This window comes from Leuciscus leuciscus, assembly GCF_965113295.1.
Source record: "Leuciscus leuciscus genome assembly, chromosome: 2".
Classification (NCBI taxonomy): domain Eukaryota; kingdom Metazoa; phylum Chordata; class Actinopteri; order Cypriniformes; family Leuciscidae; genus Leuciscus; species Leuciscus leuciscus.
The window spans coordinates 56,544,890-56,571,998 of NC_138726.1; the positions used below are offsets into that span (position 1 = coordinate 56,544,890).

Here is a 27,109-nt window from a genome sequence, read left to right on the forward strand (position 1 = left end):
CTGTGTGTTTGTCATGTTCTTCACCCTCAACAGCTTCATCTACTCATCTGGTCATTGGTGTGTCTGTAGGATTGAGTGTTTGCTTGTTGTTCTTCATCTCACTGGTTCTGCTGTGGAGACACAAACACAAGAAAGGTGTGGAGCAGTTCATCACATGTTATGAATTATTAAACCACATGAACAGCAACAAATGGAAGATACAGTTTCTGAAGCCTAGACAGTCACTGCATGTTTATTAATAAATGAGCAGTTAATGCATGTAATCAGATTATATGTGAGTGACAAAACTCTTACAGTGACCATGATGATCTTTGTCTCTATTGTAGATCAGCACTGTAACATTCAACAGACATCAGTCCCGAATCCATCTGGAGAATCTCAAGCGTTAAACTCTCCTCTGCAGTCTGGTCAGACGCAATAACAAATGATTTAAAGGGATAGTTCACACACAAAAATGAATTCTGTCATCATTTACTTTTATGTCATTACAAACATGTATGATTTTCATGCTGTTGAAAACAAAAGAAGATGTTTTGAAAAATGTCTGTTTTTCCCGTGCATTAAAAGTGGTCCGATGTTGCTTGGAACCCAACCTTCATCAAAATATCTCTTTGAACTATCCCTTTAAGCTTTGTGTATTTTTTTATTAAAAATGTTGTTCAAGACTGATTTTACCTTTTTGTCCTCAAAATGTTTGCTGTCAAGCAGATTCTGATCACATTTATGATAATGTGATCCCAGCGAATAAGAGAGACAAAGGTGGAGTATTAAACGTTATATAAACACATATAATTTAAAATCAACAAATCATTCATGTCGGCTTGACTTGTTTGTTTTAGAGCCGCTGGAAGACGTCACATATTCAGAGGTCACTGTTAAGAAAAACATATCCGCGGATAAAGGTTAAAAACCCTCTTCAATAGAGTCATTAACCAATAACATTGACTGGTGTCTGTTTTTAGATTGCATAAAATATGAATAAATATTTTCATGAATTAACTATTTTTCTAGACGATATCATGGCAAAGTCTAATAATGTGATGTACTCAGAAGTCGGAAAAAAAGTCAAGAAAAGCAAAGGTGAGATCCTGTTTTTCCTGAGTTACAATATTATTTGTCCAGCATGTTCTGAATAATCTGATTTATTTTCTGTTCTGTATTAGATATTAATACTGCAGGACCCAGTGATTTGACTTACGCACAGATCAATATACAGGACACAAAGAAAAGCAAGAGCAAAGGTAAACTCTCAACAAACTGCATCTAAACAAAACTGTCTGAATGAATCATCACATTTAACTAGATATAATATATAATGCTTATATTTAGAAAAGAGAACCGTTACAATCATTAACAGAACTGATAAAGACCTTCATTTTGGAAATGTAACAACAGTCTCAACAATCCCACATTTACTGAAGTGAATAAGACTGATAATAAGAGTCAGATAATCGAGCTGGTGTTCCTCATGACAGGCGCTGGACTTGCTGATGTTCTGATTGAAATGAAATCTAAGGAGAATCAAAGAGGATTATATTGCATAAAATATGAATAAATATTTTCATGAATTAACTATTTTTCTAGACGATACCATGGCAAAGTCAAATAATGTGATGTACCCAGAAGTCGGAACAAAAGTAAAGAAAAGCAAAGGTGAGATCCTGTTTTTCTTGAGTTACAATATTATTTGTCCAGCATATTCTGAATAATCTGATTTATTTTCTGTTCTGTATTAGATATTAATACTGCAGGACCCAGTGATTTGACTTACGCACAGATCAATATACAGGACACAAAGAAAAGCAAGAGCAAAGGTAAACTCTCAACAAACTGCATTTTACAGTTTTTCTCAATTGCTTTGGCTCATTTCTCGAAACAGACCGGACGTTCTCAACACTCTTGGTGCTTTTGCCAAAATAACATGGATGGTTCGGCACAACACCATGGTTCACCTGCAAAAGCTAATATCTCTCCCAAAACAGTTCACTCATGTGTCAAAACTAAATTTCCTTCTCATTTAAACAGTCAGTGCCCCCAAAATGCTTCGTCCCTTTGGCATTGTGTAAGCACTGCAAGTCAAAATGTTTAGATGTTTTGTCACTATGGCAGAGGACCATTGAAATATCCCTCATGTCCACCTTTCAGTCTTAGCCCAGTCCTTCATTGACAATGGTTACTGTACTGTTTTTTGTCTAGCTAACAGAATACAATTGTGTATAAAAAAAAAAGAAAAAAAAAAGAAAAAAAAAAAAAGAAATAGGATTTTAGGGTAAGAGTAGCCTCCAAGGTTTGACATCACACATTGCACTCATACTGCCAAGGAAATTGTAACCATTATCATTCACACACATAAAGTAACTTCCATACATCAGAGTAAAAAGAAAATGTATGCAGCATAATATACTGTAATATAAACACACAAACAAAAAACAATGACAATGATATGCAGCCTACAGTGCTGTAAATAAAGCTGGAGTTTCACAACTAACAGTTCTTCAGTGGTCGCTCTCCTCACCCTCCCTCTCCTGGCCACCGTCCTCCTCACCCTCCTGGTCATCCACACGCTGCTGTCTGTCTGGCCACAGATTCTCGTCCACATCACAGCGTATATTCTCCCTTGTGATGCAATGAGGGAAGAAACGGCGTGCATGTCGCAACCATCCCCTACACTGATCTCCTGTAATATCCGCACATGGAGCAGGGACCTCTGATCTTGAGCCCGATGCTCATACACTCTCCACCTCCAAGCGGAGAAATACTCCTCAATAGGATTGAGGAAAGGAGAGTAAGGTGGTAGGAACACCATGACCATCCTTGGATGAGTAGTGAACCAGGCCCTGATGAGTGGGCCATGGTGGAAATTCACATTGTCCCATACAATGACATATTGTGGTAGGCGAGGCCCTACGAGACCTCTCTCATTTTCAGGGATCAAATCAAAATGAAGGCAGTCCAAGAAGATGAGGAGCTTCTGTGTATTGTATGGGCCAAGACTGGGGATGTGAGTGGCCACACCATTCTCAGATATGGCAGCACACATAGTTATATTGCCCCCTCGCTGGCCTGGGACATCCACCGTGGCCCGGTGGCCAATAATATTATATGGTATATATATATACATATATGGTATTCAAGGTATTATGTTCTTGACTAATTTTGACAATTGAACAGACTATTGTGCATGTGATGACTTATACAATGAAATGACGCTGACACGATTTGGAGCGAACAACCATTAGACTGAGAATCAACAATCAGTTTAGATCAACAAGATCTATTCACTTGGAAAATTGTACTAAATATAGGCTACCTGTACTTAATAATTTGCAAAGATGTACTGAGACATTGAGACATGTACTTAGACATTAGCAATTTGATGAAATGAATGATAAATTCAATTCTGTTGTGAACAATTGCCAAGTGGTTTGGAGGTTTGTCCATGTTGTTTTGAGAATGTAATTTCTGTTTCAAGAAATGAGCCAAACCAATGGAGAAAAACTGTAAACAAAACTGTCTGAATGAATCACATTTAACTAGATATAATATATAATGCTTATATTCAGAAAAGAGAACCGTTACAATCATTAACAGAACTGATAAAGACCTTCATTTTGGAAATGTAACAACAGTCTCAACAATCCCACATTTACTGAAGTGAATAAGACTGATAATAAGAGTCAGATAATCGAGCTGGTGTTCCTCATGACAGGCGCTGGACTTGCTGATGTTCTGATTGAAATGAAATCTAAGGAGAATAAAAGAGGTAAAAAATATGCTCTGAAATATTGTCTTCAACAGGCTACAGATCATGTGAAAATAAAATATATAAAATATACAATATTTAAACAGCACCTGCTAATAAATGTTGATTGTGGTTTGAGAGGTTCTGTTCTCTCTTGATATAATCATGGATTATCAGTTATTATTGTAGTTACAGATGTAAAGCGTGTGTTTATTCTCTGTTTCTCTTGTTCACTGTCAGGGAAGAGCAGCGAGTCTGGAGACACTTTATACTCTGAACTGAAGAACAACACAGATAGAGGTGAGAGAAACAGAGTCAAGCTTCATCACTGTTAAAGTTAACTATTAAACATTAATAGATCAGAATGATTCATAAAGTCATGTGGATCATTGAGGAAGTGTGAAAATCTCATCAACATTTGTGTTCTTCAGGTGCTGATGCTGGAGTCGGTGATGCAACGTATGCTCAAGTTTTAAGGAAGAAAGGTCACAAAACCAATAAAACACGTACGATTTTTCATACAATGATTTTACAGTCACTGACAGGTTCACAATTTGCACTTTCATGTAGAATATAAATCTGCTTTTAGTGATTCCGTTCAGTTATTTGTGAGGATCAGGTTCATTGTGATCTTAAAACTGTAAATCATCAACAGCATGAGCTCAAATCAGAGCTTTTTATCGTCCACATTACCTGGATAATTCATCATTCTGCGTTCTCTTTGTAAAGGTCCCTGAGAGCAGTGAAGAAAACAGACGGAAAGAGAGAAACACCAGCAGAAGAAATGAATCTGAGTCAACTGGTCATGCTGGACTGAAAGAGAACTGCACTGCATTATCTGCACACATATTATATAAGCAAATGTAAAACATTTTCTCTAGTGATGTCATTTTCTCTATTTTTGATGGGAGTCTTACATTCGATTCTTTTGTACATATTTTTCATCTCAGAAATATAGCCAGATTGCGCACTATGCAAATTTCTCTGCAGCTGAAAAGCTGATAAACTCATTCGTTGTCTCTCGGATTGATCACTGTAACGCCATTTTAGCCAACGTTTCTAAATCCACATTTAATAAGCTCCAGTACAAAACTCTTCCACCAGGATCCGGACTGGGACCAGGACATGCAACCCTATTACTCCTGTTTTGGCTCTCGCTCAGGTTCAGTGTCGAATTTAAAATGATGATGCTGGCATTACATTGGCTCCTCATTATTTATCTGCACTGTTAACCCCTTACACCCCGAATCACTGACTCCTCACGGTCTAATTCGTTCACTGTTCCACTCAGACCTAGACATCTTTAAAGCACAACTCAAGACATATTTTTTTAAACTAGCATTTTTTGATCTTCAAAACAAAGTCCAATAGAAGAGAGCGTATCTTAGGGAAACGTGTAGAGTTAAGGTGCTCTATAGAGTTTGTAATAGTCCATCAAAGAAGATTTTAGGATGACCATGGCACTCTTTCAAATTAAAAAAGCCTTGATTCAAAAAGCCTCTTATAGACTTTTAATTTGAAAGAGTGCCATGGTCATCCTAAAGTTTACGTTGATAGCATTTGTTGATTTTGACTTTTATTTTGTATTTATTGTGCAGTGTTTTACTTTTTTTCTGTACAGCGCTTTGAGAAGCTGCTTTTAAAGTCGCTCTATAAAATAGTTAATTATTATTACAATTGGCCATTTATGTTTAACACGTTACCTGTCTTCTCTAATAGGGCCTGTTTTTGCAAAGACTATTATTTTTTCTTAATCTTTCATAAATGCTGTTCTTTCATTCTTTCTTTTATTTGTTTCATACTTTTCTTTTCTTTTCTTTTTTTTTTTTTGCTGCAGTTATTAATTAATGAAGTGTGATTTATATGTATTTTTTGCTGCAGTTAATTAATGAAGTGTGGAAATAGATTTTTTTTTTTGTTGTTGCAGTTAATTAATGAAGTCTGAATTTGTTTTGTTTTTTGCTGCAGTTAATTAATGAAGTGTGAAATTTGATTATTTTTTTTGTTGCAGTTAACTAATGAAGTGTGAAATTAGATTATTTTTTTTGTTGCAGTTAACTAATGAAGTGTGAAATTAGATTTTTTTTTTTTTTGCAGTTAACTAATGAAGTGTGAAATTTGATTATTTATTTATTTTTTGCAGTTAACTAATGAAGTGTGATTTTTCTTTTTTTTTGCTGCAGTTAATTAATGGTGTGAATTTTTTTTTCCCTGCAGTTATTAATTAATGAAGTGTGATTTATTTGTATTTTTTGCTGCAGTTATTTAATGAAGTGTGATTTTTTTTTCTTCTGCAGTTAATTAATGAAGTGTGAAAAAGATATACAAATGATTTTCTTTGCATGAGTTTTTCACATTTGTTACAATTTTTAACTTAGATTGTTGTTATTCTTATGAACAAAAGCAATGACCATGTTTTAAACAGTTTCATGGGTGTTTTTCAGTGTGTTTTCATTTCATTTCATTTTATTTTGTTTCGAACATATTACAAATAAACCAAGAAAATACAATATAACATATATAAGTTGTAAACAAAACAACAAAATAAACATAATATTTGAATAAATAACTAATATGTTCGAAAAGGAGCAGGAGGAAGCCAAAGCTTATTACTTCCCACCCCTGGTTTCAATGCTCATAATTACTTAAACACTTATTTACACCATTTCTTTATAAACCTAAACCAAACACCCCAAAAACAATGAAAACAGAAACACAACAGCCAAACATAATAATGTATTGTGCAACCCAGCACATTATAATCACCTATCCCTTTACAGTCTGTATAATATCCCCGCCCAACATTACCTATCTTCATCCCTGTATCCTTTTAAAAGCATGTTTCTATACAATGTTTTAAACTTATATATATTTGTACTGTTTTTTAGCTCCAACTCCAAACCATTCCACAAATGGTTTGATTTTTTATTTTTTATATTCCCCTCTTAAGTTATACCCACCCTGCCTATCCATAAACATTTTTTTGCATATTTTCTGGAAGTAAATTATTTCTTGCTTTGTACAAAATTTGTGCAGTCTTGAATTTAACCAAATCAATAAACTTTAATATATGTGATTTAAAAAAACAATAGATTGGTATGTTCAAGGTATCCTGTATTATTAATAATTCTTATAACTTTTTTTTGTAATGTGCATAATGGCTGTAGGTTGGTTTTGTAGGTATTGCCCCATATCTCCACACAGTAACTTAAATACGGTAAAATGAGAGTATTGTAAAGTATATGTAGAGATCTATGATCTAAATAAAATATGCCTTGATTTCACAAGTATTGATATGGATTTAGCTAATTTTGCTTTGACATAATTTATCTGAGGTTTCCAACAGATTTTGTGGTCAATAATCACACCAAGATATTTATTTTCATAAACTCTTTCAATACAAACGTTGTCTATTTCCAATTTTATATGAGGATTTTTTTGTGTGTTTCCCAAATAACATTATCTTTGTTTTACTTAAATTTAATGACAATTTATTCACATCAAACCACTGTTTTATTTTTTTCATTTCTGATGTGATTATCTCCAAAAGCTGTTGTAAATTGTCACCCGAACAGAAAATATTGGTATCATCTTCAAATAAAATAAAATTCAGCATATTAGAAACTCTGCATACATCATTTATATATAAAATAAAAAGCTTTGGACCAAGAACTGACCCCTGTGGCACTCCACAAGTTATATTCATACAAGTTGATTTATGTTCACCAATTTCCACAAATTGTTGCCTGTTTCGTAAATAACTACTCACCCAGTTTAAACCTACTCCTCTGATGCCATACTTTTCCAATTTATTGATCATAATATCATGATTGATCGTATCAAATGCTTTCTTTAAATCTATAAAAATTCCTACTGCATATTTTTTGTTATCTATACTATTTGTAATTTCCTCAATTAATTCCATTAACGCTAAAGATGTTGATCTATTTATTCTAAATCCATATTGACTGTCAGCTAAGAGTTTATATTTTTCAATAAAATTATCCATTCTTTCTGCAAAAAGCTTTTCAAGAATTTTAGAAAACTGGGAGAGTAATGAAACCGGCCTGTAATTTGTATAGTAATGTCTGTCTCCACTCTTATATAGTGGTATTACCTTTGCTATCTTCATTTTATTTGGAAATTTACTGGTTTGAAAAGACAAGTTACATATATTTGTTAATGGTTCAACTATCTCCATAATAACTTTTTTTACCAATACCATATCAATACCATTCCAATCCACTGAGGCTTTACTTTCACTTTTTTTTTTACAATCTGTAGAACCTCTTTTTCTTTAACTGCTTTAAGGAAAATAGAATTAAGGTTTCTGTCCAGAAGATCTGCAACAACTTCATTTTTTACTTCACAGTCCTGAATTTTGTCTGCTAAATCTGGTCCTATATTTATGAAGAATTTATTGAAACCATGAACCACATCTTCCATATTATTTACTATCTTATCCTTCTCAATGTAATACTCTGGATAACCAGTGTTTTTATTTCCGGCTTCATTTCTTATAATACTGTTTAACACCTTCCACAAACCTTTCATATTATTTGTATTCTTATCTAAAATTGTATTATAATACTCTTTCTTACATATCCTCATAATACTGGTTAATTTATTCTTATATTTTTTATATTTATTTTCTGCTTCAACAGTTCGACATTTTATAAATTTCCTATATAATGTGTTTTTCTTTTTGCAGGCATTTTTCAGACCCTTAGTGATCCAAGGACTATTTGTTTGTTTATGTCTATAACTGTATTGTTTTACCGGACAATTTTTATCATACAATGATGTAAAAACATTTCAAAATACATCATACACTTTATTGATGTCTTTATCTTCTTTAAACACATCTTTCCAATTTTGTTTTAACAAATCATTCTTAAATGCATTGATGTTTTCTTCAGTTCTTTCCCTCTTGTATTTATATTGATTTAGATACTTAGGTTTAAGTACAGTGATAGACAATAAAGACAGGTAAATGGTTACTGATGTCATTAAACAATAGCCCACTTTCCAAGTTATCTCCCATAATGTTTGTGAAAACATTATCTATTAAAGTTGCGCAATATGAGGTAATTCTGCTAGGTCTAGTAATTTTTGGATATAGACCCATACTGTACATGGTATCAATACAATCTTCTGTCATCTGATGCTTTTTTGGTTTTATAAATCAATGTTATAATCCCCACATATAAACAGACTCTTTTGCAATGATTTGGAAAACATATTTTCTATCCAATCTTTGAATAACTCAATGCTTGATCCGGGAGCTCTGTATAAACAACTCACAATAATATTTTTTTACCTTTTCCACACATATTTCTACTGTAATACATTCTAGTAAGTTATCAACAGCTGCTGTCATACTCTTTACCACATTATACTTCAATCTTTTATCCACATATATTGCCACACCTCCTCCACTCTTTTTTACTCTGTTATTGTAGTCCCAGAGTTTAGTTTTCTGGGACTAAACTGTATAAAAACAGATACTAATAAAAAAATCATTGAAATCTTGTTTTTATTTTACTTTGCAGTGCATTATAAACTCACAGTGAACTTAGTGTTGTCATTAAAATAATATTTCATTCTTGAGGATATTTGGCATCTTTAACATCCAATCAGCAAACTATTCGAGCCATTAAATGAATCATCATATTCTGCTAGATGAGGAAACCATGGATGTTTGTTGCTTTTAAAGTTCTTTAATTCCAGGAGAGAAAAGTAGTAGGACAGAGGAGAAAAGAAACAGCTTATTTTGCTATATAGTGTATTGCGGGTAAAATGCATTTTCTGAATTTATTTATTGTTATTTTTTATGCATTGTAAATTAAGTATCAGTGTAAAGAGGAGAAAGGTTCATTATCTCACTGTCTGTGGGAATTTACTAGATAAGGATTTATGTGTATTCATAAAAGTTATTCGATTTTATTATTTCCCATGACTTTCCCGGTCTACAAAAAAAAAAAAAAAAAAAAAAACTTTTATAAATGAGCCACCTCATATACACAGTTGTTAAAAAAAAAAAGATTGTTTGTATTCAATTATTTTAATGCTTGTTCTGTTATTTAAATCATTTAAGTCATCTGGAGGCCCTCTTCAAAGTGTGCTGAGGACCCCTAGTGGACAGCCTGGTTAAGAACCACTGGACCACATGTGGAAAAAAGACAAGAGTCCTGATGATCAAACACATGCTGGAAGAAATGCCATCATGCCTCACTTTAGAAAAGACATGTAAAAGGAAAACAGCTTGCTTGATCTTGCTTTTCAGCGGACCATAAACACAGGTTCAGAAAAGTATCCACAGCCTGACTGACGTTCAGTTAATTCCATTCCTTTGTGGATTGTGCAGTCCTTTTTTATTTTGTTGTGTCTCATTTAGCATTGTAGTAGAGAGGCACGTACAGTGCACACGAGATATACAAGCAACTCATGGCCTTCGTGTTGCATGTTCATTTTGTGCTTCCTTGTTCGTTCAACTTCACTTTATTTTTCGCAAACATTATTTTGCCTTGTTTCAGTATATAAAGAGACATCCACTCTTGCATTGCGTGTTTGTTCATTTTGCGGGTGAAGCAATGAAGAGAGGGATGTGTTTGTATGAGCTGATTTCAGATATCATCAGCGTTGAACAACGATTCTGAGAAATTGCATCTATTGCTCTTCAGTTGTTCAAAACTGTGTTGACAGTGTGTATCATTATGCATGCAAACAGTAATGTGTGCGTATAATAGCACGACAAATACATTGCATGCTATAGATACTCAGTACTAGGAGATTGTGTTGGTCATGCACCATCCGCTGCTCACAACAGTGGAGGAATTCAGCGTCTGTATCCCAAAGCCGGAGACTAAATACAAGTGCATGTTAAAAAATGAAAAAAACTAATATTATGGGATTAAATACCTTTTGACATAAAACAACAAGTAGCCGGTCAGTCTCTATCTATCATGAATCGCTGTCTCTGCTTTCCTGTGGTGTGACACTGCAACTCTCTTCTTTTCCCTCAGTTTCGTCTGGAGAAATGTCTGAAGGCCTGCTGTGCTGTTTCTGATGGACTCTCTGGCTCTCTGGTGAAGAGCATACTGTACATCAAGAAAAGAAAACACTCATTGAAACATGGTAAAGAAAGGGACATTTCTTCCTGAAGCTATCTTGTAGAGTAAATCAGAGCCGTTACAGCATTTCTATCTACAATATCCAAAGAATACAACCATCAAGCAGTGAAATATTACTTAGAGCAGTTGGGTAAAATATTTGTTACTGCTTCTCTTTCCAGGTTAGTCTTCAAAATAACACTGTATTGCTTATTACAATTTCCACAGCTTTCACGAATCTAAACCTAAAGCACACTGACATGCACAACAAAACACTACCAAACATGGCCCAGTTATAATATGCAAAACAATGAAAACACTGTGACATTAAAACCCAATCAAACGTTTTACAGTGTTCATGTTAACGCATTAATATGAACAGGGTGTCTGTCCTCTGGCCATTACATAAATGTTTGGTAAACAGCCGAACCATCAATGCAGGACACAGTGTCGACTCCTCAGAAACCTACAGCTTCAGCTTGTGATGGAGGACATGAAGGACCTCATGAAATGGCGTATGTATGACACGCCAATTCGTATTTCCATTTTTGGCGTGTTATCAACACGCATAATCGATTTTCAGCGTGTTTATCAACGCCGGTGACTTAACGTTACATTACTGTATATATAAATATATATGACCTACCCCAACCGCGTCCCTAAACCTACCCGTCATTGGGGTTAATACCATTTATGAGTGTTCCCCTACCATCCTAGGAAAAAAAATATTGCTCCCCAGATGTAGATATACATTTTGCTCAGTTTCGCTCGGACATTTAACGGCGTAGACATACACGCGGAAGATGACGGTTCGTTTCGGCGTGGACATACACGCGGATAGCTCAAAATGCGTATAAATAACACGTCACTTGACTTGAAAGTGGCGTGTATGTTTACGCAAAGTCATGATGTCATGTTGCCCCTGCAGAGACCTTCATATGATCAGACGTGATGGACCAACTCATGTTTAGTTATGCACTTCAGAACCAACAGAGAGTGTTGAGTTCATATCTAGACTAAGAAGAGTTTTGATTTGTGCATTTTGTGGTCCCTACATTAATATTATCAACCATATTTTTTAACATGAGAGTGGGCACAACCATTTTGTAACTTGAATGTGCAAGGCTTCCAGTGTCATTCACCTCCAGTTTTAGCTGTACAACAACAGATCATTATGCTGCACACTTTTAGTTGGTAGCATATTATTTTAAACTATCATCATAAACACACTGGACCGTTGCACAAAATGTAATATAATGTATGGCACATTGTTATTTTTAGTTATTTACTTAATGAATCAGAAGTCGTGCACAATCACGAGAAATAGCTTAATCTGTTTCTGTTATGGCACAGTTTTGAACACTTCACTGTTTTGTTATAAAATGTAAAAAAATAGTCGTAATAAAGGATGAGCAGGTGTCCTGACTTTTAACATTCATAAAAACATCTTTTCCCCAAAGCATCTTGACCAGCATCATCTGGAGAAATGTTCCAACAACAGACAGTGCCAGTCACGAGCCGATCTCGAGACACTGTTACTAGGAGATCCAGACTCTGGAGATCCAGTGAAGAAATCCATTGAATTCGCCTCAGAATTAATACCATCATCGCTGCGAGATCCAGTGAGAAACCGAGTTCGGCGCAGAGTTCTCGGTTCTAAACCATAGATATCAGATCACACAGCACTGACGTGGAAACCAGGAGAAACACTTACAGAAGGCTTTCAGTCCACAAATCAGCAACATTCACCATGGATTTAGGCTAATGTAGGAACTCTAACTATGGCATTGTGACAGAAATAGTCAAACGCTTACAGTACAAGTACTACACATCTTTTTCCAGCACTTCAAAACTATAATATCATATATAAATGTTATTTTTAATGTGATGACCAACACATTTTTTGTTCATCCTTCAAAGATTGTCCTAAAACGAAAAATTTTAAGATGTAGGAAAACTCTTTTTTTTTTTTTTAAACACTTATTTAAAAAAAATAAAAAAAATAAAAATTACCATTGTAAACAGTAGGATGCTTATTGGCTATTTTGACTCCCTAATATAAATTTTTTCACTCGTTTTGCTTTTTAATTAATATTAAGACATTATGAATGATAATAATTAAAGTTAATTTCATCTACACCCTAAATTAAGCCACTCAGTGTCTGCGGTGCCGCTGCCCTCAGATGTTAGTCTGGAGCCGGTGAACTTAAATGAAAACTGCAGATTGTAATATCTGTACGTTAAGTCTATTTATTACTAAATAATTTGTCAGTATTACAGTTATTTTGTGGGGAATTTGAATAATTGCATTGCGAGCTGATTTAAGGTGTGCCCCTAAATTGTTTGCTTGCCCTCCTAAAATGTTCAGTCAGGGGCTACAGCGCTCCTAGTAAAAAAAGTTAGTCTGGAGCCGTGTCCTTGATCAGAATCAGCCTCTCTCAGTCAAGTAGAATGCAGACTAAACATTTAATCACATTCAAAAATCAGAAAATAAAATACAATAGAATTATTATGGAAAATAAATATATTGCATTGTGCATATGTGTATGTGTCATATTGCGTGTTATCTCTGTTATTAAAGGAACCGTATGTAAGATTGTGGCCAAAACTGGTACTGCAATCACTTTCAAATTACTGTAGAGCGGTGTATCCCCTCCCCCTCCCTTTTTCCACCACCACGTCCCTAGAGGCTCGGTACGATCACGCTGACAAAATAATAATAATAATAGGCTAATAATATTGCGTGTCAATTATTTTGTCAAATCATTTTTATACGAAATAAAATCGTATAAAATTAATTTCAATTGATTTTGACTCGCGACTGTGCATTAAAATCCATAAACTGGCCGAAAACCGTGCGATCATTTAGACACAAAAAATGTAGGCTACATGATTGCTAGTGACTCACATCTATGGACAGTTATGTCCATCGGTTCACCTGACTGTGGAGGAAATCTTTGTCTGTGATCTTCAGAATCATTTCAGACAGTCTTCTTAAAGGGATAGTTCACTTTGAAATTAATTTTTGGTATGTTTTAGCTTACCTCAAGGGCATCCAAGATGTAGGTGTCTTTTTTTCCGCAGTAGTTTCAATTTAGATATTTTTAGGTCAAACCGTTCTTGTCTGTCAGTCATATAATGCAGGTCTATGGTCACCCCCTAAAGAGCAAGCACAGAGTCCACATTAAAACAATTCCCCGTCGTCCAAATTAAACATTTCCCCATCGTAAGTACACATTGATGGCCCAAGACACGAAACGAGCGGTTTGTGTGAGAAAACGAACAGTATTTATATCGTTTTTACCTCTTGAACACAGCCACGTCCAAGTGATCTGAGAGCGCATAGATGCATAGATATATACACTAGATGTCGCCTTGTCTACGGCAGTTCATTGGAACGAATGTCTTTAAGGCGACATCTAGTGTATATATCTATGCACCAGTCTGCGTACACGTCAGATCAGATTACTTCGACATGGCTGTGTTCAAGAGGTAAAAACGATATAAATACTGTTCGTTTTCTCACACAAACCGCTCGTTTCGTGTCTTAGGCCATCAATGTGTACTTACGATGGGGAATTTTTTAATTTGGACGACGGGGAATTGTTTTAATTTGGACTCTGTGCATGCTCTTTGAGACAGTGACCATAGAACTGCATTATATTTTACATTTTACATTTATTCATTTAGCTGACGCTTTTATCCAAAGCGACTTATAATTGCTATATATGTCAGAGGTCGCACGCCTCTGGAGCAACTAGGGGTTAAGTGTCTTGCTCAGGGACACATTGGTGTCTCACAGTGGATTCGAACCCGGGTCTCTCACACCAAAGGCATGTGTCTTATCCATTGCGCCACCACCACCCCGTTTTATATGACTGACAGACAAGAACGGTTTGACCTAAAAATATCAAAATTGAAACTACTGCGGAAAAAGAAACACCTACATCTTGGATGCCCTTGAGGTAAGCTAAAACATACCAAAAATTTATTTCAAAGTGAACTATCCCTTTAATGTCAAAAAAGCCATTATGCGTCAACAAAAGTGCCATGATGGTTTGATTGTTGATTTTCCAAACAGATTCTATGTATTTCAGACGCGTCACATCCATAACAGGGTTTTTGTCACATCCATAACGTTGGTTTTTCCTCATAATACACTTTATAAAAATATATATATTTTAAACATTGATATTTTTATGTTCAGCTAAGACCCCTTCATCATGTGGATAGCAATATTTATACATTGGACTTAAAAGTTCACAGACTTTAAAGGAAATCAAACAGTATACCAAAAACTCTGTCATTTCCCGTCACATCCATAACGCATGCATATTTTCCTTTTTTGGGGGTGCTTAAATATATTTGAGAAAAACATATTTTGCCTGTCAATTCCCCAGGGGCCTGTACCATGAAGGTAGCTCAACAAACTCGGGGTTACAGGATTAGTTTTGAGTTGACAAAACCAAACCGATGCAATCAGGCTTTATTGGTACCATGATGCAGCTCATCAACTTTCTCTGTCAACTCAGGCTTTGATCCTCAAGCTATGATTACTCCACGCGCGCGTGCACATAAAAGAGTGACGTCGACACTGAACAACCAATAGCGGGTAGTAGAGCGAGAGCGATATATTTTTCCGCGGAGGAGCAAGAGATAATCATTCAGAATTACGATGAATTTAAATATGTATTTCAAGCTCGAAACAATACGGTCTCTGCTGCCAAAGCAAGATAAGACTGTTGGAGAAAGATTGCTGATTGTTAATGTGTAAGTTAAACAATTACGTTCTATATTTATGTAAAATTATGTATGTATGTATGTGTAGCCTATTTATGTGTAATATAGCCTATAGGCTATTTTTATATTATATAAAAAATGTGCATGTATGTACTAAGAAAGATTAATATTCATTGATTTTTAGATGCAACCCCAACTCCAAATGTTCTTGGCAGCAGATAAAGACAAAATATAAAAATATAATTCAAAGTGGTGAGTATTTACCACAACCTTTTATTACTTTTGTGAACATTTTATCACAAACACTTGTTTGCAGCAAACAGAAATAAAGAATTAAATTCAGTAAACCAGAATACACTGTGGCGGAGGAGTTGGCTCTGAGTAGGCAATAAGGGACGGCCGATTATGGATGTGATTACAGGTGCTGTACAATCTGACCCTGGTGCTGGCTCCTCTAAGCAAGTAACACTGGGTATGTGTGCAATACATTACTACTTTTTTAAGTTGTAAATATGGCTGACTGTATGTTCTGCAGTAGAGGGAACTACAGTGTCCCTGTTGAAGCAAGCACACATACACACAGTCTCCCACACAGAGGTCAGTATGCAGCAGACAGAACACCAAACATAACCTGCTTTACAACAGTTATGCTTTACATTGGCCTATTTTTATTTATTAGGGTGGAGGAAATGATGAAGACACTCTGTCTGTGTTCTCAGACAGTTGCTGATGTGAACGCACTGGGCTTTTTTATTATGGCAAACATTTGAATGTGTGGCATAAAAAAGGGACTGGCCCTTACACTTCTCTTTTATTGTAGGATTTTTCACAACCTGCCCCAGAAACTGAGGCCTCTACCTCAATGGGCTTCAGAAGAAATGTGTAAGAATTTAAAACCCTTGACATAAATTACAGTCAGTCCTGTGTTTGTAGGAAGTCAAGGAACTTTTTGTGATTTTGATGAGCCTCCAGAAAACTTGTAATGATCATGTTTGTGGTGGAATTATGTTTCAGGTGGAAACAGACTCAGTCAGGGCCCTGTACAAAAGGAGTCTTGAACTAGACTGCACACTAAAGGAGACTTGAACTAGACTGTTCACTAAAGGAGCTGACTGTGAGCTGAGGAGGCTCCAAACAGCTTGATAAAACTGATCTCAGTATGTGTATATAGTTATATATATATATATATATATATATATATTAGTATAACTTATTTAACCAAGTAACACTTTAGAATGAATATTTATTAATGCCACTTTCTCTTGCTCTCTTTCTCCCTCCCATCCCACAAAACCAATAAAACAGTTTGAGACCTATCTGCAGTTTCAGTGTGCTTTTATTAAGTGAAATGTTGTATGGTGATTGCATCTACACTGCATACATGTTGCAATGACTTGGGAATCCTATCATAAGATTAACAGAATAATAATAAAAAAGATTCAAAATAATTCTTAACATGTATTATATTGTAGGCCTATAGTAGGCTACATTTGTGAAATTTGCTTTTTGAAAAAACAAAACAAGTGTTCATGTGATGTCACCCTATCAATATATCTTACTGGCAATTTGTTAAAAGCCCTCTTTTATGGACATGGTCGATAAATGTCCGGGGAACACTATTAATGAAACTATTCATGTAGCCTACTCCTGCAGAGCGAGGACCACCTTACGAATGGTTCGACAAACATATGTTTTCCCCGAGCTTCTGTGCGTCACCCACCGTGCAGGAATGTACCACTTGCAAAAAACAAAACAAAACAAAAAAACAACGCAAAACCATTTGCGTTACAGTAAGTGCATGAATTCGACGTTTATGTGCGGCTCAAGAAGTTCGCAAAGATAATACATTGCTTCCGCGGAAAATCTGTATCTTTCATACAAGTAACTATCAGGAAAGGCAAGGGGATTTTGTCTGGCTAAAAACTCTTTCTCTACGAAGTGCTCGTCAAACAATTTGCGCTGAGGTGTCACAGGATTTGGAAGAAAAGGTGAAGTCATTACAACAGACACTGGGAATAAGTTACGTCACCTATATGTTTCTTTGCTCTCAGCTGATTGGTCAAACTTCAGTCTGAGATCTTGAATCCAGATCATAACCTGTCCCGGAGCAGGTTAGCCGTGCAGCGTAAGATACCATGGCAACGAACACCGATTAAAGCCGAGCTATTTCATAGTACCTAAAACCCAGGGTTGGCGGAAACTAAACTGAAACATAGCTGGCTAGCCACTTAAACCGGCTTCATGGTACAGGCCCCAGATTGGGTGCTCTGAGAATATGCATTTCCAATTTAAATATTGTAAGAAGTTTTTTTTTTTTGAGACATTTCACCTGTCATTATGAGTTCAAATGTCACATCCATAACGCTGGAATTGCCCATAAGTATTTGAAATGAACATGATTTCTTAATGTCTAGTGACATATCAGGGCCATTTTATGATTAATTGAAATACATTTCTTACATACGGTTCCTTTAACTCTGGGCTTTTAGCTCTTACATTAACATTATGCAACATGAAATAAACCATCTTTTCAATAGTCAATACATACATACAGTAACATGCACAGAGCAACATGTACATGCTTTACATCTGGGCTTTTCAGTGCCATTGAACATTAATCAATACAAGAAAACTTTTTAAATGAACACATTATATTCTTAACCTGGTATTGGGAGTACATACCTGTTCAATTTCAAAGAGAGCAAAAGTTCAGGATTCTATCCTCTATCAGCATCAGCCTAACATAAGAAAAAGGACAACTGAAACATGTGGGCTACGACACAAGAGGATAGAATGACGATCGCTAACATACAGCTAAACAAACATGAGGTTAGCTATGTTAGCAATTTCTCAAACTCTCAAAACAGCAAAGTTCTCGACACATCTCGATTAAATGTAGGTGCACTCATCATAAAATACACATACAAGTTACCATGTGCACTGAAACAAAAGTTTTAACAGGTATATCTCAAATTTGCATTGCGCTGTTGTGAACACATACCTCTCTCAGACGCGAAAATGCAGTATATGACCACCACTCTAGCTCCTATCCAATAGAGGGCGCACTTACACAACAATTAACTCTCCCAATACCTATAAGCTACCATGACATGACTGAACAATACAATATTTTGGTGAAATAAACTACAATAGAATATAGAAAATGAAAGGTTGCACAAATATTTGTCATTCTTTGACCTGTTACACATGCATTACACAATATAAAACCTTGATATTCTCTAACCTCTGGTTGCTTCTTTCTCTTGGGTTACAGCCTCAAATGCCTCTTCTTGCTCCTCAATGATCTGTGGACTGAAGTTGAGGAAGAAGCATCAGTCTTGGTCTTCTGGATGGAAGAGTAATCGTCCTGCTCAGAAGAAGAGGACATGTGTGGCAGACAGAATGATTGCATTCAGCCAATAATGCGGTTCAGAGATCGAAACCTGCATTTGTGTGAAGAGTTGAGGAGTTTGCTGCCGTCAGCAGGATAGCTTTAGTGGACGAGTCCATAACATCAACTGGAGAAGACCGAGCAAACTTAAATCTCTTCTTGTTTTTTTGGTCTTTTTAAGCATTTTCTCATCTACCTAATTAATGTCGCTCACCACTTTTTAGAGAGATAAACATCAATCAGAATTAATACTTTATGCATTAATATTTATGCTTGGTATAAATCTGTTAATTAGTGGACATCAGGGCTAGTTGTCACAGTGGAAGTCAGTCAAAGTTTTTCTCTGCCAGTGGTTATAAAACTTTTTTTGTGAATGTGTGTATCAAATTCAAATAAGTTTTTTTTTTTTTGGTAATGTGTTTGATAACAAGCTAAAACAATAAAAACACATTGGCAATGCAAAAGCAAGAGTCAACAACAAATGGACGAATGTGTTTTTACAGGACAAAGGTATTGTTTCCCCCATATATGTAAGGTCGGGGCAGGGGCGTAAATTTCATCTAAATGTTGAGGGGGACAATAAGCATAACATTCCTCAAGAGCAATTTTTGAAGGGGACACCAATAATAGCCAAAATTGTACTTTCTATGGATATGTGTACGCAGAGGAAAGCCTTACTACTATTATTAGTGTAGCTAGCACGGAGACCATACCATTATCCTTCTTCTCAAAGTTTCTCTCTGATTCATTGAAAAAGCTGACTAAATTGACCAAAATATTCTTCATTGGTGTGCGAAATAAAAAAATAAAAAAAATATCTCTATATTTTCAGGGATTTTATCGATAACGATAATTAGACAATATTTTGCTGAGTGTGTTATTGTGCTGGTAACTTGGCATGTTTAGGACTGCCGTGGACAGCCGACTCCTAAAGTTTTTGATATTCTTCATATTCTGTGTGGCGGTCAGTTCACAGCAGTGACAGAAATCATTTTTCCAATAAGTTTCAATAGATTTTTACCTTCATTGGCATTTTTACCTTTATAAATGTATTTTTTAAACCTAAATATATGGATGCATCATCTTTTGTGTCAATTTCATACATTTAATTAAATTAAATGATAATAATAAGACACAATAGGGCTGTTACCAATCAAATTAAATAAGTATAATAACAAAATCTTTGCAATGGAGAGGAAACACAAAAGCTGCATTTGAAATGGCATTTAGATTTTACACAGACATAAATAATGTTTTGTTTAAAACATAAAACGTTGAATTGATATATAAAATGATTTAAAAAATGAAAAGATACTTTAAATGTGAAATTAAAACCGCCAGTAGGTGGCAGCAATTCATTGTTAATGAGTGAGTCATTGAGATTCAACTGATTCGTTCAAAAAGCTGATTCATAATTCAGTAAGGAAATACCTTGTGTGATCTCAGAGACACAAATACAGTGCTTTGGCTTAGTTTTCAACTATTTTCGTTGGCGAAATAGAGTTAAAACAGGCAATATGGTGTCTAAAAGTAAACTTTTCAATTATCAATTTATTAAATCACATTTATTATCATGTTAATATCTGGAGAAAAACTGCACTCTTTGTGTGATATTATATTATATTAACTATATTAAATGATATAAACTGACTAAATCACACAGTGAAAGTGTGAAAATCTAAATGCGCACCCGCACTTTAAGTTAATCTACAAGACTACACATGTGTGTGTGTGTGTGTGTGTGTGTGTGTGTGTGTGTGTGTGTGTGTGTGTGTGGGAACGGTTTTAAACAATCTAGGTAAACGCACAGATTGTATAAAACAAGGTTATAATCGCCAACATAGCGAGGCGGACTACATCGGTGACAAAAGTAACGTTACATTGGTTATCATACATTTTTTTGTCATGATTTATTAATGACGCAGCATAATCTGATTTAAAGAGAAAATAATCACTTCATCCGAGGATTAAAGTGAATAAAACAGCCTTGACTTACTGGAGTTTCACAACTGAAAAACCTTGTTCTCTCCCACTGGACTTTGTTTGTGATGAGGTAAAAGGGGTACAGGCAGTGGACCAAAGCACTGTGAGGCAAGGGAGGGGGACTCAATTTTAAAAAGTTTTTTTGTTGTTGCCCCGTTTGCATTTTTATTGTTTTACTACTTAAACAATTATTTTAAGTATATATCATTATATTATTTACAATACACATATTTTAATTATATTTTTAGGAGGGGACAACCCTCAGATAGGGGGGTCCTGACCCCCCCGCGATTTCCGCCTATGGGTCGGGGCAGGTTGTCACACAGGCATCCTATAGTGAGGCTGTGTCCGTCAGTCCTTCTGAGGCTTGTGGGCTGTTCATCCTCAGCATTAAACGCTAGACAGTCTAAGACAGTGTAAGTGTGCATGGCTACATCACACATGTTCCTGCCCCCACAGTTTTAGCATGAACATAGGCTACTATAAAACCTTAATTTTGGAAAAATGCATTAATCCAATAGAGTGAATGACACTCGTCTGTGGTCTCCCAGTGGCTGACATCACTGGCAGTTTAGTGTTAAGTGATTCATCTACACCAAAACAAAAGATAACATTTATGCTTTTGTCTTACATTTAATAATAAACTCAGAAAAGCTCAGAGCAGACTCGTTTTCTGTACGTTTATTTTTCATGAATTGAATGTGTTGCAAAGGATTGTGGGTGATTGACGGACGCGAAGGATACACTTGATGAATCCTTCAAAATAATCGGTTAAATTGAGACGTCCTCTGATGGAGCTTGATGACGATATATGCAGCTTTCTGACTGAGAAGAACCCTATGCCACCACAGCTGACCCTTCATGAATCCTGTAAGACTCAAACTGACACCAGTTAATACCAGTTCATCTCAAATATGTGAACAGGCTTTGTTAACTCATGGTTTACTCGTCTAACAGTATCTGCTGATTTAATGGCTCGCATAGTTTGCTGGATGTTAAAGTCAAGTCAAGTCAAGTCAAGTTTATTTGTATAGCGCTTTTTTCACAATACAGATTGTATCAAAGCAGCTTCACAGTATTAAATTAAAATAATACAACAAAGTTTGTTTCAAGAGGAATTTAATGATTGATAAAATTAAATTAAATATCCCCAAAATATCCCCAACTTAAAAGCGTTAAATGTTCTCAAGAATGAAATATTATTTTAATGACGACACCCTGTTCAGTGTGAGATAATAATGCACTGCAAAGTAAAACACAGCTAAGATTTCAATGAATTTTGATTGCTATCAGTTTTCATACTCATAATGTGTAGTTACTTTCCCTTTGTTGGGCAATTTAGTCACAGCATCAGAGAATCAGAAAATACACTGAAAACACCCGTGACCTTCGCTGAACTGTTTAGAATATGGTCATTACTTTTGTTCATAAGAATAACAACAATCTAGAAACAAAATTTGTATTAACATTTTTTTAACTCTTGTGATCTTAGGTTAACAAATGTGAAAAAGTCATGCAAAGAAAATGTCATGTCACGCTTTATTTATCAAATAGAAAGCTTACAGTTTGTTAACTTCAGCAAAAAACAGCAAATATGAAATAAATGAAAGCAAGAAAACAGTAGGCTATATATGAGCAGTGTCGGGGAGAGTTACTTTGAAAAGTAATGCATTACAATATAACATTACGCCCTTAAAAAGTTACTTTTTAAGAAAAGTACTTTTTCCTCACATGGGCTGTTTATTAATTATTTTTATTAATATTATTACAAAAAAAACGTAATATTTTTGGGCAAATGTAAAGGCCCTTCCACACCAAAATGTAAATAATAAGGCCGAAGGAAATGCAAATCCACGTGTGTACAGTAGAGGGCGCTCAAACAAACTTTTCAGCTGCTGCCATTCAAGATTGCAGAAGAATAGGATGCAAGAGAAGAAAGTTTAACACTTTCTTCCGCAATAATAACAACAAATCTAAAGTCATTTTTGCTTATGGTGTGACTGAATCATCGAAGGTCAGCAGCAAGTACACTGGACAATAAAGTGAGATTAAATGCATAAAAATATTTGTTACTCCAACTCAAGTTACCCCAACACTGTATGCTATAAGAAAAATCATCTTGTTTTGGCAAAAACACAGGCACTAATTAATAAGACGTGTTAAAAATAAAAGCTCATTAGAGAAAATGTTTTAGTATTAAAGATAGATTTGCTTATATAATATGTGTGCAGATAATGCAGTGCAGTTCTCTTTCATTCCAGCATGACCAGTTGACTCAGGTTCATTTCTTCTGCTGGTGTTTCTCTCTTGCTGTCTGTTTTCTTCACTGCTCTCAGGGACCTTTACAAAGAGAACGCAGTTTGATTAACTATTCAAGTTCCACAAATTGTTGTTCTAAGTACGTTTCCATACATTATGTTTTGGTGATGGAAATATTAAAATGTCCAGTTTTCATAATGTTAGAGGAATGTTTAGAGGAATGTTTTTAAAAGGATAGTATGATGTTCCTAAAACATTCTTTCAAACATCCGGACGCCTGCTGTTAACAAGCAGAATCATTTGAACACATCATTATGGTGATCAGTGTTTGATTTAGTTGGGCTCTTGCCTTTCGTTAGTTTATTTCTCTTTCAGCAATTACAGTTTGGAAAACTATTCTGCATTGATAAAGAGATTTATGAATAGGCAGCTCAACATGTCTTTCCAATGACATTCACATTACATCATTAAAGTGATTTAAATAATTACAGTTGAGAGATCAATGAAAAAGGTCATAACTCCAGCTGTTGACACCTCTTGTGTAATAGTTGAGACACACTTGGACATCAACAGTCATCATACAAACCTCAACAATGGTAACAATAAAAACATATTTAAATATAGGTCTAAATATTAAAATAATTCAGCTGAATAATTTATTCATGCCCTAATACATGCTGGGCTCCATTAATGAGTTTTGTTATGATTGTCACGATTGTTATGTTTCATATGCCGATTGTTGATGTCTTTGAGTGTATAAATGACACTGTTGCTAAAAACTTCCTGCTCACAAGTGTTCATTTTATACTTTTGCTATAGATTATCACATGGTCTGGATGTCAAGAGAAATGGACTGTTCTCTTCCAAACATTTCGATCAGTGGTTCCTAACCATGTTCCTGGAGGTCCAACACTGCACATGTTGCACGTCTCCTTTCTCTGACACACTCATTTCAGATCTTTAGGCGTTTCTCAATACCAAGTATGCAAAGTTCAGACTTGCCAAGTTCGACTCAGGAGAACGGACTCCCAAAGACGGGAGGATGAAAGTCCGGTAAATCTGCAAATGGAACAGCAGCGTACTTGATAACGTCACTCAGCTCGCTCCGGCTACTCCGGTTATCTCAGTATGTAGCCTATATTTTAGGCAACAATAAAACAAAATGTTATAACATCACTCTGGGTGGGTTAAGATGTAAGGGAAGGGTAAACAGTGTAATTACAAATGTAATTTATTAATTATAATTAATTAATTACAGCTGTACTTACACTCACCTAAAGGATTATTAGGAACACCTGTTCAATTTCTCATTAATGCAATTAATCACATGGCACATGGCAGTTGCTTCAATGCATTTAGGGGTGTGGTCCTGGTCAAGACAATCTCCTGAACTCCAAACTGAATGTCAGAATGGGAAAGAAAGGTGATTTAAGCAATTTAAAGCGTGGCATGGTTGTTGGTGCCAGACGGGCCGGTCTGAGTATTTCACAATCTGCTCAGTTACTGGGATTTTCACGCACAACCATTTCTAGGGTTTACAAAGAATGGTGTGAAAAGGGAAAAACATCCAGAATGCGGCAGTCCTGTGGGTGAAAATGCCTTGTTGATGCTAGAGGTCAGAGGAGAATGGGCCGACTGATTCAAACTGATAGAAGAGCAACTTTGACTGAAATAACCACTCGTTACAACCGAGGTATGCAGCAAAGCATTTGTGAAGCCACAACACGCACAACCTTGAGGCGGATGGGCTACAACAGCAGAAGACCCCACCGGGTACCACTCATCTCCACTACAAATAGGAAAAGAGGCTACAATTTGCACGAGCTCACCAAAATTGGACAGTTGAAGACTGGAAAAATGTTGCCTGGTCTGATGAGTCTCGATTTCTGTTGAGACATTCAGATGGTAGAGTCAGAATTTGGCGTAAACAGAATGAGAACATGGATCCATCATGCCTTGTTACCACTGTGCAGGCTGGTGGTGGTGGTGTAATGGTGTGGGGGATGTTTTCTTGGCACACTTTAGGCCCCTTAGTGCCAATTGGGCATCGTTTAAATGCCACGGCCTACCTGAGCATTGTTTCTGACCATGTCCATCCCTTTATGACCACCATGTACCCATCCTCTGATGGCTACTTCCAGCAGGATAATGCACCATGTCACAAAGCTCGAATCATTTCAAATTGGTTTCTTGAACATGACAATGAGTTCACTGTACTAAAATGGCCCCCACAGTCACCAGATCTCAACCCAATAGAGCATCTTTGGGATGTGGTGGAACGGGAGCTTCGTGCCCTGGATGTGCATCCCACAAATCTCCATCAACTGCAAGATGCTATCCTATCAATATGGGCCAACATTTCTAAAGAATGCTTTCAGCACCTTGTTGAATCAATGCCACGTAGAATTAAGGCAGTTCTGAAGGCGAAAGGGGGTCAAACACAGTATTAGTATGGTGTTCCTAATAATCCTTTAGGTGAGTGTACATGCAGGTATTTTCAAAATATAAGTACAAACGCACCGGTCTCGTATCTCTCACAGAGGAGCGGAGGCATAAAAGAAGGAGCGACGAAAGAGGAACAGGCCTGGACTATTTATGTTGTGTTATCCTACCTGACTCCTCCTGACTTTATAAAGGTAGACCTTTTACAGGAGTAAACAGAGGAAGAGGCTCGTGACCGAAATAGAGTAATGTGATCACGGTAGAAACTACCAAGAGGCTGACGCGACACACACAGTATTTAAACTAATTAAAAACAACAACAACAACAACACTTCTGATCAGTGAATCAGGACACTTCATGATAGCCTCACCATGACAGTCAACATCATCTATCCAAACATACAAAAAAGTAAGTTTTGTGTCTTTGAAATTACGTATTAATACCTATGTATTAACAATGAGACCAGGCTGGATGTTATTCTGTCTTGAATCCTTCTGACACATTAAAAGTCTTTTTTGAACACACTGTTAAAACAGCCAGAGAAAAACTAATTAAAACAATCAAGAACTCAACTACAGGAAACACTGATCACCACAATGGGGACTTCAAATGTTTATTCCTCTTTCCTTCAGTGATTTTACTTATTAAAGGTGGAGTAAGTCGTTTTTGAAGTTAGTCGCACCGACACAACAACAAACGCGTGTGGCCAATACATGATGGTGGAGGAGAGAGAACGATCAAGAGGGAGATTTGAAGAAAGACTGCAGAAATAGAGATGAGACACAATACAAAAGAGAAAAGCTCAGAAGAATAGCACTGAAAAATGAAGGGTTATGATCAGGCTGGAGAGAGCGAAGCGGGAAGGCCTGAAAACAGACACAGATGTTGCTTTGATACGCTCCACACATGAGTAACACTGGAGGCTCATCTTGCACCCAGCGCAATTGACTTTGTACACCGACGCATGTATCATTCCTATTTTGCACCCAACGCACAGCAGACTTTTCCCTCGGCAGACGCACGTCGGTAAATTAGAAAACAATTCCGCCACTGACAAGGAAAAACCGAATCTAAAGTCAGTGGTGCGTTCAGATGCTATTTTAAGGGCGCATGCTTGGCCATAATGTAGCGTGTGCACAACGCGTATACACTTTGCTTCTCTCATCTACACAGATGCAGCAGTAGAAATTTTTTGCAAACCATAAAAAAAATACAAGGAAAAATATTCCACACGAGGGAAATCATTGTGGTGTCCATGAAGATGTGAAAAAATAAGCATAAATCTAGCTTACACATTTACCCAAATTATTATACACCTGTTTAACCAAAGCTTATTTGGGTGTGTTTCTCCATCCCCATTCAATGTCACTTCTCTGTGTTTTACGGCCCTGACGAGATCGTTGGTCTCCTCGGCTGTGAACCGCTCCTGGTGCGTGCCT

At 36.1% G+C, this 27,109-nt stretch overlaps 2 protein-coding genes across 2 annotated transcripts in view; one reads left to right on the forward strand and one right to left on the reverse strand.

Annotated features, from left to right (window-relative positions):
- Positions 1–27,109, reverse strand: part of LOC309493191 (titin-like) — a 442,694-nt gene that overhangs the window by 107,162 nt on the left and 308,423 nt on the right. The window lies entirely within an intron of this gene.
- Positions 2–6,291, forward strand: LOC309493289 (uncharacterized protein). Its single transcript, XM_082162462.1, has 13 exons — positions 2–135; positions 327–407; positions 709–759; positions 840–902; positions 1,012–1,080; positions 1,164–1,241; positions 1,585–1,653; positions 1,737–1,814; positions 3,710–3,763; positions 3,983–4,042; positions 4,174–4,248; positions 4,472–5,752; positions 5,886–6,291. The coding sequence occupies exons 5-12, from the start codon at positions 1,020–1,022 to the stop codon at positions 4,477–4,479; spliced, it is 483 nt and encodes a 160-aa protein (XP_082018588.1). The 5' UTR covers positions 2–135; positions 327–407; positions 709–759; positions 840–902; positions 1,012–1,019; the 3' UTR covers positions 4,480–5,752; positions 5,886–6,291.